Source organism: Penicillium bovifimosum, assembly GCF_028826915.1.
Source record: "Penicillium bovifimosum strain IBT 22155 chromosome Unknown utg000002l_segment0_segment0, whole genome shotgun sequence".
In the NCBI taxonomy this organism is placed as follows: domain Eukaryota; kingdom Fungi; phylum Ascomycota; class Eurotiomycetes; order Eurotiales; family Aspergillaceae; genus Penicillium; species Penicillium bovifimosum.
The window spans coordinates 161843-175835 of NW_026622711.1; the positions used below are offsets into that span (position 1 = coordinate 161843).

At 47.8% G+C, this 13993-nt stretch overlaps 5 protein-coding genes across 5 annotated transcripts; all 5 read right to left on the reverse strand.

Annotated features, from left to right (window-relative positions):
- Positions 1-1333: 1333 nt before the first annotated feature.
- Positions 1334-2123, reverse strand: N7515_001263 (uncharacterized protein; the record flags this gene model as incomplete). The annotated part of the gene is made up of 3 exons (XM_056662007.1): positions 1334-1681; positions 1755-1993; positions 2051-2123. The coding sequence occupies 3 exons, from the start codon at positions 2121-2123 to the stop codon at positions 1334-1336; spliced, it is 660 nt and encodes a 219-aa protein (XP_056524120.1).
- A 2853-nt stretch (positions 2124-4976) lies between these two features.
- On the reverse strand, positions 4977-5447 carry N7515_001264 (uncharacterized protein; the record flags this gene model as incomplete). The annotated part of the gene is made up of 1 exon (XM_056662008.1): positions 4977-5447. The coding sequence occupies one exon, from the start codon at positions 5445-5447 to the stop codon at positions 4977-4979; it is 471 nt and encodes a 156-aa protein (XP_056524121.1).
- A 556-nt stretch (positions 5448-6003) lies between these two features.
- On the reverse strand, positions 6004-6591 carry N7515_001265 (uncharacterized protein; the record flags this gene model as incomplete). The annotated part of the gene is made up of 1 exon (XM_056662009.1): positions 6004-6591. The coding sequence occupies one exon, from the start codon at positions 6589-6591 to the stop codon at positions 6004-6006; it is 588 nt and encodes a 195-aa protein (XP_056524122.1).
- A 1183-nt stretch (positions 6592-7774) lies between these two features.
- On the reverse strand, positions 7775-8629 carry N7515_001266 (class I SAM-dependent methyltransferase; the record flags this gene model as incomplete). The annotated part of the gene is made up of 1 exon (XM_056662010.1): positions 7775-8629. One exon carries the CDS (start codon positions 8627-8629, stop codon positions 7775-7777), a length of 855 nt encoding a protein of 284 aa, XP_056524123.1.
- Positions 8630-10241: 1612 nt separating this feature from the next.
- Positions 10242-12593, reverse strand: N7515_001267 (DUF3723 domain-containing protein; the record flags this gene model as incomplete). The annotated part of the gene is made up of 3 exons (XM_056662011.1): positions 10242-11765; positions 11826-12124; positions 12176-12593. The coding sequence occupies 3 exons, from the start codon at positions 12591-12593 to the stop codon at positions 10242-10244; spliced, it is 2241 nt and encodes a 746-aa protein (XP_056524124.1).
- Positions 12594-13993: the final 1400 nt, after the last annotated feature.

The window sequence follows — 13993 nt, forward strand, 5'->3', positions numbered from 1 at the left end:
GATGGAATAAAGGCTCTCCTCCATCATCAGAATCACCTCGAGCAACTGCAGAATAGTAGTGATTTGTTAGATTTCAGCTTCTTGGCTTTGATGGTCATCTTTTCGACGTCGAAATCCAAGATGAAGTCGTATTCTTTGGACCGTACGATGACCAATTTGAATCCCTTCATTGCAGAGGACTTGGTGGATATGATAATCATCAAGACCTACTTGGAAAAGTAAGGTTTAGATCCGTTTTTGAATTTCCAGGTTTCCAATTGTCTTTGGAGGCGCATTTTTAGCAATATAGAAACAGGAGATGAGAGGGGTGAATCAATAATAGTTAAAAAATGGTAATTTATAAAATGGTAAACGTTTGAAACAGCGGTGAGAAAAGCGGTGTAATATGCAGAGAAGCAATGTAGTAAAACACGAAAGGGCCTACTGGGCACTAGCTCATGCCGTACTGCGATTCAATGTCCGCTCCCGGAACACAATTTGTTTTCAAAACATATCGCCCACAAAGACAAACAAGTATGGCGACGACTGTTTTCTCCTGTCGTGATAGTAATAGTCAGTCCGGCCATCATGGCTCTTGATGCAATCTAAACTGGTTGGGGCACGTATAATCACGGGCCTAGGTTCTCGTATATGCAGCAAATCCATATCCCATTCTGAGTGTACGCACTGATCGGCGGCACTTGTTTTGTTACAGGAGATTTCCATAGGATATGCCGCACTGCCTGGTGGGGCCGTCCACCCTGACCAATGAGAGCACCGTGTCACCTGGGAACAGAAGGCTCAATCAAATACAGTGGCTTCGAGCATCAGATCGTGTAGCCGCGGCGTCAATGTTGGACAGGGGTAAGGATCCGGCTCCACCCTTACTCCAACGGATGGGAGCACGTAAAGACTCCCAATGCAAGCAGTAAGGGGAGAGCTAGGCAGCAAGCGGAAAATATTGAAGGTCTGTATTTCCATTCTGATTGATATAGTGGCTGTCAGTCTGACTTTATAAAGATGAGCCGTCTACTTCGACCGGCGAGTGTTATCGTAGATATCTGAGCTGATAAGATATGTTTCCCGCCGGCTTGGCGGAGATTGTTCATGATAAACCGTATACTGAGTCCTCCTCCTTAGTATTGAATTCCGTTCTCCGGTGCGCAACATGAAGCGATGCTCTTTAAATCAAGTTAGATATATCCAGGCCATACCCGCCATATTCCCCCGCCGATCCTTTTTGTCGCCCGTCAATCAGATCGTTGCTCCGAGTGGTGTTTAGGATAAGATAACTACACTTTGTGCGGAGCTACAGTACAGACACTGGTCCTGCCTGACAGGAACTTGAAACTCTTCATTTTTCCCGACTTGGCGAACGCGCGGCGTCATAACATATTGGGTTTTCACTCCCACGTGACTGCGGCTCCTCGTGTGCCCGGAAACTCTGTAACAGCTTCACCGCCTTGGCCATTCCTCCCTGCGCCTCTCTCAACTCTTCGTCAAGCCGAGCCACCAGACTCTGGCTCTCTCTTAGCTGCTCTTCCATGGCTTGTGCCCGCGTCTTCCATTCCTCAACCTTCATCAGCAATGCATTGGACCGTGACTGCGCCTGATCAAGCTCATCAGTGAGCTCCTCATTCTCGCACTCTAGCCGTCGGATAGTGGCAGTGAAGGACCCGTTTTCAACCTGTGGAATCGGGCTCTGCAACAGTCATTTCGCCATCAGCGATGTGCCCAGAACATTGGCGGAGGTTTCCCACAAGACGCAGACGTACTGTTGTGCTTGGATTAGAATTCTGGTTTGTGCAGCTTGGCACCAGAGTCTTCGGGTGGATGGCCTCGATTGAGCGACCCAGGTTGTCGATGATGCTGCCGTATCTGCCGACAGATCCGTTGCTCAAGCTTGTTGCTAATAGATACTCGTATCCTTCCGCGACAGACCACGCATAGCCGTCTTCGGAGCGAGGCTGCAGGCGGACCCTGTTTGGGGGAACTTTGAGTCCAAGTCGTTCGTCTGCCAGTTGTTGTCAACGCCATATGCCTTCTATGATGCTTGGGCGATTTTCCTTACGGATATGAGCTACCAGAGCCTCGCGGCATTCTTGCCTCCGCTGGGCGCGCTTTTCATTGCTGGTCAATGTCATGGTGGCGCGCTTGCGTCAACGGGTTCTAGTGTTCAGACACGGGCTGGGCTTTGGCAGGCCAAGTGCCATGGAGTGAAAGCGAACCCTGAAATGTCAAAAATGCGTGAGTATTAATCGTTTGTTATATAAGCTAGCATGCGGTGCTAAATTCCCAAAATGCGCCAACTGCAAAAACAGCAGCATGGGGCAACATCACAAAGTCAACCAAATGCGGTGGAATGATCTCCTCCACGACAAGTGGGTAATTATCGTCACCATTCCCACATGCTAATGGATATTCACATAGGCAGTCCACCCTCCCCAGAAGTAATACACAGAATAGACTGCTAGGGAAGAATGCACATGAGACAGATTCTGGGTGTTTTATTCCAGAATACGCTAGCTATTATTCGTTTGGTACATAAACTTTACTACCCCTTGACGAGTTGACTGCGTACAAAATATGCTACAAGATGAGGTCCATGCCGATTCAGGTTGTATAGATTGTATATGGAAGAGATATCCAGTAGAAAGCAGAAGTTGACCGGCGATGGATTCTAACTCGCTATTTGCAGACAGCGTGTATACTGCAAGGCTAGATCCATGAATTTCGCGAGCGCTGGATACGGGTAACTCTCCACTCTCGCTTCCAAATTTGTTCTGCCTCAACTTCTTGCCGTTTAGATTCGTCTAGCGAGGCCCTCAGAGCTTGGATTGCTTGCAGTAGACGGATGTTGCCCACTGGATTCACCTCGGGCTCAAAGCCGATTCTCCATGTATGCCAGGACCAGATGGAGGTGCTTCAATTGCTTCCTCCGACTGCATAATCATATCTTCGACGAGTGGGAACGCGAACATGCCATGGATTAAACAAATACACACTGGGAAGTGGCTATCCTTGGTCAAGAGTAACATTTCATTATGGCTGGAGGAAAAATAAGATTTGCTGACAGAGGATGTTGGGGGCTGGTAATTCAATCGGTTTTAGCCCGATTGGATAGGCGATTGAGGGGAGTGGTGATTTGATAGGGCAGTTTTCCCGGTCAACCAATTCCTATGCAAACAATTATTTTTTACAGTAATTCAACCGGTCTGACCTCACAATTTGATTTGTTTGGTCATACTAAGACATCAGAGAATTGTGATGGTGTGCAAAACGAGTAACTACAAACAACTGTTTGCAGATTGTTTGTTCATTTCATCGGATTTACATTCCACTCTCTCTGCCATCACTTAATTACCTGTTTATTATTATAAATACTAGGGGGCTGGCGCCCCCTTCCCCCCCGCCAGCCTTAGTTGCTGAGCGTTAGCTTATCCACTTTCCAGGGAAAAGCGCCCGCCACAGGTGGTGCAGAGCTTGGAAGACATTATGAGGAAAAGAAGATGAAGCTGAATGGTCTGGTTATTACTTTTGTTTATTTGGTTTATGTATTTAAGTGTTTAATTTTGTGACTTGGAAAGCGGCATGCGAAGATGCGAGAGACGAGAGAGAAAGGTCAGCTGACAATTACTCTTATGATTTTGGGCTCCCCATGTGTAAGGGGAAGACGTGTAAACTGTGATGTATTGTCGTAAGACTAGCTACGGAAGGGGAAAACGGGCAGGGGCCCGACTTGAAATTGATTTGTTTTTCTTTTATACCTATAGGCCTGCATGGCCATCCGAAGGCGATTCTCTTGGGAAAGTGGCATTCTGTATGATTAGCGCGAAGAAATGCCCCAATAGCAAGAGCGGTGAGATTGGACGTCAAATATTAGTTATCAAGCACTTGAACCTCTGGTATTTCCCCTTGTTCTTTAGCGTCGGGGTCTGGGAAGGAAAAACTTTTCAACGAGTCTCTCCAATACGAATGAACAATGCATTTATAGACCTCGATACCTGCGTGTATTGTTTTTTTATCCTAGAACTAATGTGTCAAAAGACGAAATAAAACCAATCCAAGCCCAAAATGTGGATGCGCGTCTTCAATACCGTGTAGCTCTTTATGATTAACATGCTCTCTGTGCCCTTAGGTGTATCGCTTTTGATATTGCAGCCTCCTCCCAGTTGTGTGAGACCGGCAAATTGATGGGCCTATCATCCTAGGTTAAAACGCACTTCTGACATGTATCGATATCGGCATGGATTGTACGCGACTGACGTTCCATAGGTGCTCGCCATAGTTGCCACAGACAAGAAACTTTCCCAAAGGCCGACCGAAAGCGACCATGTATGTCGAGGATGTGGCCGAATTTGCCCGAGTGATCCTGTCCACAACGGAGATGACTTTTCCTTTAAACTTTATCGTTTGTTTGACCATATCATTTACACCTTTGATTCTGTTAAAGAATCCCCCTACGGCAGAAATACACGCAGGCGCGGATCGCGTTAGTCTTATCCTCAATGGAAACATGGGCCAAATTATGTTTATTTAACTGTGGTAATAAAGACTTTCCCCAGCCTGTAGGCCGAGCGAATTGCAGACAAGGCTTTGATTAATTAGTGGCCCCACTAAATACTAAGAGCAAATCATGGTAGATAGTCAATTAGGTATGCGATGAACGTGAAGGGCTGGACATAAAAACGCGCAAAATAGCAATTTGTAAAAAGAAAATGGTTTGCGATAATTTAGCAACCGTATTCCTAGACAAGAGAAGATACCTTTTTCTTCAGATTAATTCAAGGAAGCACCCAAAATAATGTTATTACTTGTGGAGGCGTGGACAAGCCGAATGTTCAATGATTTAGTGGCTACTGCAGATGATGCCTTGTACAAACATTAAGGAAGATTCAAATAACTAATATCGGTTCCAAGTTTCTATCAAAAGAACTCGTTATTCCAGACCCTCCGCCTACTTTGCCCGAAAAAACGTCCCCAAGGCGTGTGACTTCCTATTTATGATGGGACTTCGTGCCTTGATTGATCTCGTGGTCAGCTTGCGAATCAAAGCGGAGAAGTCTATGCATACCCTTGTGCTGCGCCACTCCGTTCCTGGTGGTTCGTGAGTCACATATAATCATACAGGACATGGTAACAGGATTGCCCTTGCCCAAGTTCCAGGCTGTCTCCGTGTGACTGACTGTTTTGGATTCATCTGTATCGAGAAAGGGCGTCATGATATTCTTGCGTCCCTCGGTGTGCTCAATCATCTTGGTGTCGACTTCATCGCCGACGTGATACAGGCCCAGGACCCCAATTTCAGCCGTAAGCCGGTTGAATTCGCTCACAAGAGCAGCCGGTGGTGATACGGTAGGCCGAGTGGTGAACTCGTAAGGAATCCCCGTAGACAGCCAGCGTTCAGGATAGTAATTGCCGATTAAAGCGACATTTTCCGGCTGGGATATGTTCCCTCTGCTGAGCATTTTCTCCCCGTCAGCCAAGGTGCAGTGTGCGTGGACGAGGCAAAGTCCGAGATCGAGAGGATCAGGCCACAAGTCCTGACGGTGGGTGGCCGCCAAATAAGCGAAAAATTCGAATCAGCAACGCTTATGATGTAAGATTTATCGATATTGAGGGTGCTACATAGCAAATTTCAACTTCTAAATTGAAATCGCAGTTTCTGACACGTTGTGACCGGGTCGGCTTTAGTGTGAGGTCTAAGGGTATGTATCGACAAGGATGCAAGGATGCGAGACAACCCGCGACTTTTAGCCTAGAGTTCAAACCACTACGATACTTTGAGTTTCGCGACTCGTGGATAGTCAGCTGGGCACATTAGCCCACTTTGTTTCGGTAGTTGGTTTTGCTTCCAGCTCAGCCCTCAAAGATAGCAGATATAAGAACGAACTATCTCATCCGAAAGTGATCATTTTCAATTCTTACGCTAGACATCATCTTACTGCAGTCTAGTTTTTCGACAAACATCTTCCACACAGACAAGATATTCTTACCTCAAGCTTTAAATATGGCAGCTGCAGTTTACAACAAACTGCCAACTCTCGAAGACGCTGAACAACGCTTCATTGACCGTGAAAAGATCTTCACTGCCGTTGGAAGTCTGTACTTTGCCCCTCCGGGGGGTCCGAACCGAAAGATGAAAAACCGAGATGATTTTCCTAAGCTTCCCCATCCGTCCACTTCTCCATTCTGGTCATCCCCAAGAGACAGACTTTTGAAGTCTGTCAAGATGTCATCGTCGAGGTCATTACCATCTGTGCTGGACACCCTATCAAGAATATTCTGCGTCCCTTCGGCGGGTGGAGCAGAATCAGGCATATCTACATCTTCCGGCTGCGGCGGACCAGCTTGGCCTTCAATGCTAGACTCCTGCTGCCCCTCCTGAGAGTCATAGGGAGATTTCGACTGAACCTCGGTGGGTTCGCTCGGACGCGCTTGGTGCTCATCAGTTTTACCCATCGAAGCATTGGCACTATCGGATTTCGCCTGCTCCAGTTTACCTTCCTGGGAATAGCCGAGAACGTCCTTAAATTTCTCGATATTCTTTCTTCTTGATCTGAGGTCATGTTGCTTTGAAATACCTTCGGCGCCCTTACCCTGGTTACTCATACTGACTTGATGCTCGTGCTGGCCAACACGAATGTGGGAAAGTTGTGGTATTTAAACTTTTCCACAATCCGACGAGTACCGGCTCATCAAACCCTTTCCATATAAAGGACCAGCGTTTTTGAGAGGCTATTCAGCGTGGTAAGACCACATAATACACAAAACTAAATAATAGGTCCACCGAAGGGACCGCAATATCTTCACCATTAGGTGTGAATTGCCGTACGGGCGCACTTACGCCTTCGCTGAAGTTCCACTTTGCACTGTGATTGAATTGGTACCAAAGGACAAAGTGAGGATGTGGTCAGTGTCAACTCGACGTTAAGCCTGGAAGTGAGGCGGTGTTGGTGGGAACCCGTGCTCCATGCCCCCCAGTTAAAACAGTTGTAGGCTGTGGTTGATGGATGTGAATGTATTCATTGGAATGTGGTCATCTTCACCGTAGCCAATGTGTTTGGTAGACAATCAGAAAACTGAGGACGTTAGCATACATCCATACATAGATATTTTCCTTCCTTATCGAGGGGAAGCGAACTATGGAAGGGCGGCAGGACGGCAGATCCGGATTTGGGCTGGTTCTTGTCCTGCATTGCATGGACGGCGAAAAAAGCGGGATCTGGGCTTGAAGTGCCATTCTATGGCCAGGCCCCTCAATTAATTAAGCAGATCCTCAAAAAGGTGACATATTGATGCTTTCCAGCGTTGCTCTCGTGCAAGTGAAGAATCCCTGAAAAGGCGTTACATCTTCACCTCATACTCTACGGGACGGCGAGTGGCTGAAGACACAATCCATAGTAAGAATTGTCCACCATCCACATTATGCCTCGAGCGGCATAGCGCTGTTGCGAAGCCTTGAATGCCGCTGGAGACGCTGTCTGCGAAGCATCTCCCCCCTCCCTTCAGGCTTGGGCTTCCAAATACGGTATTGAGCACATAGTCAACCGATTGCTCTAGCGTTCGTAAACCAGCAGCTCCGCCAAAAAACTTTCTCGTTCTCCGCGGTTTCATCTCCCAAACCACATATCGGTCAGCAGAGCAAATCACGATTCTCTCCTCACGGTCTGGGTAGCTACAGACCATCAAATACGCGCCTCATGATTATGTGCTCGGTCGCTTGATAATTTGAAATGTCAACCAACGTGTGTTGCTTCCAATTAACTAAATACAAGATGCCCACACGTTGTTCCTATGATACTGTCCTAGCAGTTATAGGCCTTCTGCACAGTAGAAACCATTCCCGTGCCGTTTGCGAATAGTTAACCTCCTTAACATCGATAATCTCGAAGTATTTCCGAAGAGCATCTCCAATATAGAGGGCCGAGTCAAATCCCTCGTAGCAACGCTCCCTCTCCACCGAAGATATAATTGCGATGCCGTCCGCCTTGATAATGCGAGCGATAGATGCCGCAAATGCTTCTTTTTCTCGATGACCGACATTGTACTTGAAGACAGTGACAACATCGAACGTACCCAGATACTTGATCGAAGCTTGTTGTGCAGTGAGATTCAACACCTCAATCCCCCTTTCGGATAGGAAGTTCGAAGCTTGAGCGAATGAAGAACCGGTGTCAATCCCAGGTTCTAAAGCGGTCAAGGATCGCGGTTTAAGCTCCGCCGCAATTCGCGCAGTTGTATAACCTTTTCCGCAACCAATGTCTAGGACAGAACGGCCCTCGATGAGCGCTGCAATAAGAGCGAATGATCTTTCTTCGTCTTTAACTCCCAGGGTTTCACAAAGATGTTTGGTGGAGTCAACGGGAATAACGGGAATAAAATGCAGGATGATGTTTCCCTTTTCATTCCTTCCCGCAATTTTGAGTTTCCATCCCTCTCCTGCTTGATGCTTCAAGAGGTCGGCTGTGGTTTGATCCTGGTCTGTATTCTTCGTGCCGATCAGTTCAAAGTGCCCCTTCTCTGCGAACCACCGGACGCTAATATTTGCACGGGAATTTTCGATCGCTCTGTAGAGGCGTTGCGCGATATCACGGCGATCGGTACCGAGGCTTTTGAATTCTGCTTCTTGAAAATTGGACTTTGGCATGTCTGCCTATGAAAAAAATCTGATGAGCATTGTTCGTCCGCACGTGGGAGATGGCGTGCCTTTGGGAAAAGGGATAATTTACCGTTGTTGGCGTTAGGCGGGGGGAAAAGTTTCTGAATATGAGCTCTTCCACATGTATCAGCCTTGAAGGACGTGTGTTTACAGCGTACTCAAACTTCACTGTTGATGCCTTAGGAGTGGCAGTAGAAGATGTAAAAAGAAAGAAATAAGGCCTGGAATAATGTACCATTTTGTGTGAAGGTTTTCCCGAGGGGTGGTGGGGGTGGGATGAGCACTATAAACGCCTCCCTGCTTCATCAACCAATACAATGCCTCCAAAGCCCAGACCGCATGTCCCGTGCCCTCGAGCTGTGCAAGAACAGGCCAGGCCCTAAGATTAAATAATACCTCAAAGATAAACTAGTTAGTTACTGATGTAGACTTCTTCTCGTCTGCCTACCAATGACAACAACCTCAGACCTCACTAGGTAGCGCAGTGCTGGATTTCACGTGTGCGGATTTTGGTTGATTCAGAGAAGCTGTGATATTCGCGCACCTGTAGGTCCCGGAATTTTGAATTTGATCTCTAGGAGCGACCAAGAGCGTGCCTAGGAATCATGGTATGGATCCCTGGGGCTGAATATGATCCTAGGAACGTCTCACTGGCGTATTAAGGGGGATCTCAAACGCAGGCAATAATTCCTGCCACCCGCGCTGCCATCCACACTGTCGTCCACCGCCGTTTACACCAGCGCTCACAATCTCGTTCACAAAGCTCACATTAAGATGCCGCGACGTGTCCCATACCAGAAGCCGCTCAATGAGCTAGGTTGCTGCTAGATGCCTGCAAGGCTTTGAGAAGCAGAAGATACCAGGAACCATATCTCGATGAAGGCTTTTCTCTCGAAAATGACTTATGCGTCCACGTGGGGAATATTTTACAGCATCTTACTTATGGTGCTGTCCTAATGCGGGCATTGATGACTTGGCATTTTGACGCTTCATCTTCTGAAGCATCACAGGGCTTGATTACTTTCTTGAGACGGCCTCATAATAGTGAAGTGAGGAGAATACTTCAAGAATGATACCGAAGCATTATGTGTGAAACGGTCCCTTCGAGCTTCAACTTTTTATTTGTCCTAGATTGAGGCTTTTCGAGTGATCAGTGGAAGAGCAAACCATGAATCAAATTTTGGGGACCAACTGTTCCTACGCTGAGAGAACAGGCGAGGGGACAGCTATTTACTACAGCTTGAGCCGAGTCATAGGAGATTTATTCTTGCACGTATCCCGTTGCTTCTTGTCGGCTGGGGTTAGCCCATCCTTTCCAATCTTTCATGAGTCTCTATATATGGGAGCGTTTTGTGAGGATCTGAGGGTTAATGAGAGCAATATTAGGAGCATTATACATCGAGTTTTGCTATTCTGGCCGACGTCGCCTCTCCACTGCTGAGAACAAAGTCCATCTGTAACAACGAAGACACTTATTGAAATGACATTTTGGTAATATCGTACTATGGCTTCACTACCGCTTTGTTCCCCTCCGGGGCTAGCATTAACTAGTTTGTCAGCTTTATACCGCGAGTTAGCCTCTGCGAAGGCATCACAGACGCTACAAACAAAGTTCCCACAGCTCTCGTACACTCATCATCCAAGCTTCAGACTTATATCCGATCAGGTAACCCTTGCTGTTGCAGCTCATACGATTCGCTCCGAAAGTCTTCCCTCGGAACCGCGGCTGATGCAAACCAAGATATCTGCGAACACGGGTGAGACTGAATGGACGCCTTCGGTTAGACCTTTGGGTAATGAGACCGACATAACTCCGCCGACAGCATCTCCGGAAAGCCTGCCAAGTACAACAGAGTCTGCGCACACGAGCTTTTCGCCGTTGACGCCTCAGATGATCCTGTTCATCTCTCCTCCTCGGTGGTTGCTGGGCTGCCGTGCTTGGTCGCGCCTCACTCAGTCCGGCGCCATCGCCTTGTGACTCCTCTCGCCGGCCATGGGTAAGCTCGTTTCGTGGAGCTGCATTCACAGTTTCCTCGTAGATATCTGGTGGCTCTTCTCTTTCGACAAACAGCGGCGACTGAGGCAGGTCCCCCATAGGTTGGTCTCCCTCGGGAGCTAGTCTGTGCTGTGTAGGCTTTCCAAAAAATGCAAAATAGACACATCGGCGAACAAAGAAACTAGTGATAGTGTCGGCCATCTCAACTTCAGCATTCACACAGTCCAGGAAAAGCAAGGCGTTGTCTTGCTTCTGAGTTCGCGCTTGTGGCACCCCGCAGCGAACCTTGGGCTTCATGGTACTATCCGCGAGAAGTTCTTGTGACCGGCCGGGCTGGTCAGGAACCGCATGTGCAAAACAACCAACGATCTGATTAATCAAGAGATCGAACTGCTGGCGGTCATATCGGTATCGATCCGGCTTTCGGGCCTGCAAAAGAGCCGATCGCGCGATCTGATGATCGGGAGAACTGTTGATCAACATTTCGATCTCCGTGGACTTGAAACCGAGGTGGCGAGCAAGTTCAGCCATTTCATAGATTGCCCTCTGATCGGGCTTCGCACGAGCTGATTTCGCCAAGAGATCATCCTCCTTTTTGGGGTCTGGGGGCATTAGAGTATAGTGCCGCATGGCATAGAGCCATATCTGCCAGTAGCCTGTCTCAAGACGCTCCACATCGGTTGCTCGCTGATGCCGAAAAGTAGACTCGGATGTTTGGATAAGACTTTCTTCTACCCCAGTACCGTCTTCCGAATCTGACTGGGGAACAAACATCGAGCTCATGCTTTGCCAAATAGACGTTGACGGGCCAAAAAGTCTCTTGACGCAATGAGCGCAGCTCTCCAAGTATTTAAAGTCTTCAAAAAAAGTATACAAAGAAGGAACAAGTACATCGAAATCTTTCAAGCGGGCCCAAATGCTGCGTCTCTCTTCATCGCCGAATTCCCCGAATGCTTGACCACCCAGGACAAGTCCACGAGCCGTTTTTTTGTCAGTACGTGATTTACCAGGTGCAAGCAACTGGAGGGCTTCAACGGTATCCTGGTCAATCTTCTTCATTGCCAGACGGTTTGAGGCGACCAATGAAGACCAAAAGTTCCAGATATGGTCCAGATAGGTTATTATCTCCTACAGAACGGACAGGCATATAGTTAGCGGAGCGAAAAGAAACATGAACGCTGAGCTCACCTCGACACAGCCCGAGGCTATCAATCGATGAAGAACACTTATCCTCATTCCGCCGGACCAAAGACCAGGAATAGCCAACAACCTATCAAATGCACGCCGCAGACGGTGATTTCGTTTGTTGTCCAACTGGTCTAATTTCTCTTGGTTGCTAGATGACAGTCTCACGAACCACCGCTCCCGAAAAGCCTCATTATCTTCGCCCTCATACTGTCTTATTTTTCGATAGATGTCTCCGTCAGTCGGTTTCTTCTGATTCGCATACTCCTCCACCAAGAACGCTCTCAGCTCCTCACCGATGTCTTCGTTGATGCTCAGTCAGTACGGAATAGCAATCGCCATAGTGGACATACCATCTAAGTAGAGATCGATAATCCACCAGCGATCTGCCGGGGGAAGTACCTCAGCCCCTGCCTGCACGCGGTGACGGCCATGTAACCCCCGAAGTTGGCCTGCCGAAAATTTGAGACGGGGGATTTGATGAGCATCATTGGTCAACAGTGATTGCTGTGGAACATTCGCCTTTCGCAAGGCATCCGTGAGATCATGTTGGGATACAATCGCAGGGATATGATTGTCGACATCCAGACGGCGACAACTGTTCTTACGGAAGATGCCACGGAGTCGCTCCAAGTTCTTCAAATCCAAGTCCCGGGGCAAAGGAGGGTCGAATTGAATGTGACTGATGTTGACTTTGGCCGTTCCGATATATTTTAGACGCCGCTCCGTTGCCAACCGCACCTCTTGATCGGTAAAAGAAGATGGACTCATGGAGGGTTGATGTACGGGAAAACAAAAAATTGTACGCGGATGCCTTGGCTAGTGATATCTATTTATGTAGCTGAATCTGCATCCCGCCTCCCGCTGCGGGACTAACTGTGTTGTATGATCTCACTGCGAGGAATGCACAGAAGCTAGTAGTCAGCAAAGGCTCTTTCCCAATAATTAACTAAATAGAGACAATAGGCTTACCTCCCTCATTGTCCGTTTGTAACACGCTACTTTATGCTCTAGGCTTTGGGGGTTAGACATCATGCAGTCATTATCGAACGGACCTCATCGACAAATAAAAATGTACCTGCCTTATCCCTGATTAGGACCAGTGGCTCTTAAATATTGCATAAGATTCCCAGTGGAGGCGTGGTCTTTGCAATCCAGAACCGCGAACTTCAAACCGCGAACTTCAAACCGTGAGACTCCAAACCGTGAGACTTCAAACCGCGAACCGCAGATACTTCCCTTCTTGTTTATCCAGCGATCCGATTTTGGCAGCGCCATTAACGTTACGTACGGCTAGCAATAAGCTCCACGAGCCCCTCTTTCTGGTCTCTCTTAGAATGATTCCGCGGGTCGCCTTCAAGTGCGAGCCGCCCATATTGTACCCCAGCCCATTTTCTATGGGGGCTGTGCTGGCTTGCCTGGTTTCCGGCTTAAATCGATATAACCATCGGCGAAACGCCCACAACCAGTAAGTGGTTGCATCACCGACGCCTTGGAACTATTGTCTCCGTTGAGGCCGAGCAGCTAGAATTTTCCTGGACAAGTAATATTATGTATAGGTACAATTTTACACCAGCACCCGCATCATTAGGCCGAGAAATCCCTGGAGGAGTTTGCCCTCCAGTATCAACCCAATTAAATGTAGGTTTGCCAAATGAGAGTTCATTCCTGTAATTTAGGGTACTTTGGATTTCGAAAACAGGTTTACCCCCGAGACACACACGTTTCCTGTCCCAGAGACCCACTTTGACGCCTAGTAGGCGATGATGGAGATCAGACAAAGACTAATGACCGCCGCACTTTTGTTGGCGTTGGACGTACCGGTAAATACGACTGATCCATATGAGAGGGAGTGGCTCAAGGAAGCGGTGTCTCGTCTATTGCTCTCTCTATTTCAGACGCCCAAAATGCCTGCAGGTAATTTGGTAGAAGGAACCGAAGCGGAAGAGAAAAAAAGCAAACCATGAGGCTAATTTGCCAGATAGGTGCAGACTGCACATATGAGAGGGGAGGTTTGAACATGAGCAGGAGGTTATAGAGGATATTTCCTTATTGTCCGAGGCGTCCGTCAACGTAGTCTTGCCATTGATCCAAAGAGATAGCCATGGTGAGTACCTGTACCTCTCGCTGGTGACGATAGTATGCTCACCTCCCAAGTCTACCCCGATTCA